This window comes from Dipodomys ordii, unplaced genomic scaffold (assembly GCF_000151885.1).
Source record: "Dipodomys ordii isolate 6190 unplaced genomic scaffold, Dord_2.0 Scaffold33, whole genome shotgun sequence".
NCBI lineage: Eukaryota > Metazoa > Chordata > Mammalia > Rodentia > Heteromyidae > Dipodomys > Dipodomys ordii.
The window spans coordinates 269,663-274,502 of record NW_012267249.1 but is presented as its reverse complement, the minus strand read 5'-3'; the positions used below and the strand labels follow the sequence as shown (position 1 = coordinate 274,502).

At 45.3% G+C, this 4,840-nt stretch overlaps 1 protein-coding gene across 1 annotated transcript in view; it reads left to right on the top strand.

Moving 5' to 3' along the window:
- Positions 1–3,573, top strand: part of LOC105986084 (chromosome unknown open reading frame, human C1orf109) — a 7,533-nt gene extending 3,960 nt beyond the window's left edge. The window contains exons 3-5 of the mRNA XM_013016831.1: positions 1,207–1,386; positions 3,224–3,342; positions 3,440–3,573. Of these exons, the coding sequence (XP_012872285.1) occupies positions 1,207–1,386; positions 3,224–3,342; positions 3,440–3,477 (337 nt within the window). The 3' untranslated portion in view covers positions 3,478–3,573. The remainder of the gene's footprint in view (positions 1–1,206; positions 1,387–3,223; positions 3,343–3,439) is intronic.
- The last annotated feature ends 1,267 nt before the right edge of the window (positions 3,574–4,840 follow it).

Below are 4,840 nucleotides of genomic sequence, written 5' to 3'. Positions count from 1 at the left end.
CTGGTGCTCTACCACTTTAAGGCACAGCTCTCCTTCTGGTTTTCTGGTGATAAATTAGAGATAAGAGACTCAGACTTTCTTGCTCCAACTGGCTTCAAAATGCAATCCTAAAATCTTAGTTTCCTGAGTAACTGGGATTATGATGTGAGCCACCAGGGCCCAGCTAGCTTCTCTATCTTTAAATTATTTCTTCTTTTTTAAAATTTGTTTTTATTTTGTTTTGCTGGTCCTGGGGCTTGAACCCCTGGGTCTGGGTGCTGTCCCTGAGCTTCTCTGTGCTCAAGGCTAGGGCTCTACCACTTGAGCCACAGAGTCACTTCTGGCTTTTTCTGAGTACTTTCTTTCTTTTTTCTTTTTTTGGGAGGGTCCGATCGTGGGGCCTGAACTCTGGGCCTGGGCGCTGTCCCTCAGCTCTTCAGCTCTAGGTTAGCGCTCTACCACTTGAGCCACAGCCCCACTTCTGGCTTTTTTCTTTTTGCTTATGTGGTGCTGAGGAATCAAACCCAGGGCCTCAGGCATGCAAGGCAAGCACTCTACCACTGAGCTACCTTCCCAGCCCCGCTGAGTACTTTCTTGAGATAAGAGTCTCTGGACTTTCTTGCCCAGGCTGGATTTAACCATGATCCTCAGATCTGAGCCTCCTGAGTAGCTAGGATTACAGGTATGAGCCACTGGATGCCTCAATTGTCTTTTCTTCCCCCCAGCCCTGGGGCTTGAATTCAGGGCCTAGGCACTGTTCCTGAACTTCTTTTTGCTCAAAGCTAGCACTCTACCACTTGAGCCACAGTGCCACTTCCGGCTTTTTCTATGTATGTGGTACTGAGGAATTGAACCCAGGGCTTCATGCATGCTAGGCAAGCGCTCTACCACTGAGCCACATTCCCAGCCCTCAATTGTCAATTCCTGAGCTACCTCTACCTCCAAGGTACTGCTACCTATCTCTTTAGAGCATGGTCTCAGTTGGGAGTGATTTTTCTGTGACGGGCATCTGGTTATGATATGGACATTATTATCATAATTTGAAAACGACATGGCTTACTCCCATCACCTAGTAGGTTGAAGCTGGGTATTCTGTTAAACATCCTGCAGTGCACAGGATAGCCCGCCACAACACAGCTATCCTATCCCAAATACCAGTAGTGCCAGGGTGAAGAAACTCACCTATCTCTGCCATGATACTGCTTAATCTTGTAATCTTTCCCCCAGAGCCACCCTTCTTAAGGTGCGTGACACTGTCAGCAACCATGTGGAGCAAGTGTTCCAGACTTATGAGCAACACGCACACACAGTGGGTATTGATGCTGTCCTGCAGCCTTCAGCTGTGAGCCCTTCTGTGGCTGACATGTTGGAACGGCTGCAAGATATCGAGAGACATTTTCGGAATTCATATCCTTTCTGTCCATTTCAGGTAGTGCCCAGAGCTGTTCTAAGAAGTCCTTTTTTACTTTCAGTTTCACAAGATAGAAAACTTAATGATTTGAGTCTCTTTTGTTCCTGAACTTGGATTCCTTCTGCATTCTTTTTTTTTTTTTTAATAATAATCTTGCCTCAAAGTTTACCTGCTAGGCATTGATAAAGGTGTTGAGAGATGGACATTAAGAAAAAGAAAATAGGGCTGGGAAGGTGGCTCAGTGGTAGAGTGCTTGCCTTGCATGCATGATGCCCCGGATTCAATTCCTCTGCACCACATAAACAGAAAAAGCTGAAAGTGGTGCTGTGGCTCAATTGGTATAGCACTCTCCTTGAGCTGAAGAGCTGAGGGACAGCATCCAGGCCCAGCGTTCAAGTGCAACACTGACAAAACAAAAACAAAAAAACGTGTTTGGTAGCAATATGTTCTATGGAAAAAAATATAGTGGGGATGTAATGTTTGGTTTAAAATAGAATGGTAAGAGCAGGTATTGGGAGGAAGTGACATTGGAGCAAAGATTATTTTTGTGAGTCTTGTGAACTTTCCTGCCCTGACTGGCCTTGAACTGCAACCCTGCTGCTCTCAGCCTTCCAAGTAATATTTCCCCAAAAGTATTACAGGAGTGAGCCACTGGTACCTGGCTTCACATGGGTTCTTAATCATGGGTAGCTTCTCAACAATATCTTTGTGTGTTCCCAACTAATGACAGTTGTTCAAGTGTCTTCAGAAAGTGACCAGGCACTTCGTACAGAATTATCAGTGGCTTCTGTCACTAGTAGGCAAAGGCTTAGGATTCTTAGCTTGGTCTTGTGTGTGTGCTCTGTGTTCTGGCTCACACACCTTTTTTACATGTCAGCTGCTCTGGAAGGCTTGCTTTGTCTATCCTCCCATGCTTCCCTGCTCCCAATGCCTTTGCTTCTGTGTCTCCTACCAGCTGGAATGTTCTCTCTTCTAAAGAGAATGTATTCATTTTGGAACTACCACTGAGTTTTATCTTTCACCTCACCTTTCTTCTCAGTTTCTGGTTCTATAGGTTTCACGGAAGCACTGGATTTTTCTTCCCTAGTAGCATAGAACTGTGTCACTAGAGCTGCTCAGGAAATACTTGTGGTCCAGGTCGGTCCTGTCACATGGTAAAATATAATGGTGAGCACACTTTAACCTTGTAGCTTCCCATCTCTCTCACCAGGGTTCTTCCTTCCTGCAATAGATCTTCTTTTCTTCTTTTTTTCCCCCAGTGCCAGTTTTGGGGCTTGAACTCAAGGACTTGGTGCTGTCCTTAAGCTTTTTTTGCTCAAGGCAAAAGCTGATCCACAGCTCCACTTCTAGCTTTTTAGTGATTAATAAGAGATGAATCTCAAAGAATTTCCTGCCACGGCTCACTTGGAACTGTGATGCTAGATCTCAGACTCCTGAAGTATCTAGTAGTACAGGTGTGAGCCACTGACACCTGGCTCTTCATTTTCCTTTTCTTCCTCTTCCTTCTCTTCCCCCCTCCCCTTCCCCTTCCCCCTTCCCTCCCCCCCTTCCTCCTTTTCCTCCTCCTCCACCTCTTCTTTGCACTGTGGGGCTTGAATTCTGGGCCTGGGCGCTGGCCCTCAGTTCTTCAGCTCAAGGCTAGCTCTCTACCACAGCACCATTTCCAGTTTTTTGGCGGTTTATTGGAGAGAAGAGTCTCATGGACTTTCTTGCCCAGGCTGGCTTTGAACCGTGATCCTCAGATCTCAGGCTTCTGAGTAGCTAGGATTACAGGTGTGAGCCACTGGCACCTGGCTTCATTTTCTTTTTGAGCAGTCCTTAACTTCCCAAAAAGTACTTGAAGAGAAAGAACCTCCTCTCCTCAATCCATTGGGAAGACTTGGCCGGCATCCAAGCATTGCCCAAGGCCTGGGACCAAATTTCAGAACACGAGCACCAGGACCTTGTACAAGGTACCAGTTTTGTTCTTTCCTTCCTATCCTTGCCTTAAGTCTGATGTTTTGTGTTCTCTGGCAAGGTGACCTGTTAATTTTTTTCTTTCTATTACAGATACCCTATTGACTGTTTCCTTCTTCCTGAAGGAGTAAGGAAACTGTATGTTTATCTGGCAGCCTGGAGCCCCACAACTGAAGGCTGGTATTGCCACATTCTTCTAAAGAAACAGTGTAACAGCTTGGTGTGTTAAAAATGTCAATGCTGCTGGGAATGTGGCTTAGTGGTAGAGTGCTTGCCTAGCAGGCATAAATCCCTGGGTTCGATTTCTCAGTACCATGTAAACAGAAGAGCCTATAGGGGCCCTGTGGCTCAAGTGATAGAGAGCTAGCCTTGAGCAAAAGAATCTCAGGAACAGTGTCCAGGCCTTGAGTTCAAGCCTCAGGACTGGCGAAAAAAAAAAAAATCAATGCTAAAAAGCCCAGGACTGGGTCTTGGGGACAGTTACTGGTAGATGTCTCTGAAGCTTCTCCCTGCCAGGTCATGGATGAGGGTTACATAGCCACTGTGTCCTCCTCTGAGGGGCAGGGAAGATGATGGAAGAAAACAAGAAAGGCTCGCCGGGCGCTGGTGGCTCACGCCTGTAATCCTAGCTACTCAGGAGGCTGAGATCTGAGGATCACGGTTCAAAGCCAGCCCGGGCAGGAGAGACCGTGAGACTCCTATCTCCAATAAACCACCAGAAAACCGGAAGTGGCGCTGTAGCTCAAGTGGTAGAGCGCTCGCCTTGAGCTGAAGAGCTGAAGGACAGCGCCCAGGCCCAGAGTTCAAGCCCCATGACTGACCAAAAAAAAAAAAAAAACAGGAAAGGCTGTGCCGGTTAGCACAGTGTCTGTCTCCTATAAGGCCCCAAATGGTAGGGAGCCCCTAGCATCATCTGAAACATTGTGTCTAGTTGATACCAGGTGCTAGTTTTGTTTTTGACAGTATCTGACTCCATGATGATTGAAATGTGGATGTAGTTCAGTTGAAGAGTGCACATTTGGCTTGTATGAGACCCTAATGTCTGTTTCCAGAACCTGCCACCAGGGGGAGATCGTGCAGCATGAATCCTTATGAAAACTGTCTGAGGGAGCTGTTAGTAAGGGCTAGTAACTGGGAATGAGACTCCCAGAATAAGGATAGTTTTCAAAATAAAAATGGCTTTGTGTTTTCCTTATGTTTAAAAAGTATAGGAAAAATGTAAATGTAGAACAATATAATATTCCATCAGAGTCATCTTGATATCCTTTCAAAGTTCATTCCCAAAAGAAAAATAAATAGGTTATGGTTAAATTGTCTTTTTTGAAATTTTATGTATAGCGTGGCCATCTTTCATATCCACAAATACACTCAACACAACTATATGCCATTATATACAATTTTGTGCATTATTATGCCTTTTGTATCTTACGTTTTATTTGTTATTTTACATTTTACACATACTTTCCAAGGTCTTCATACTGTCTGTCTATAAAG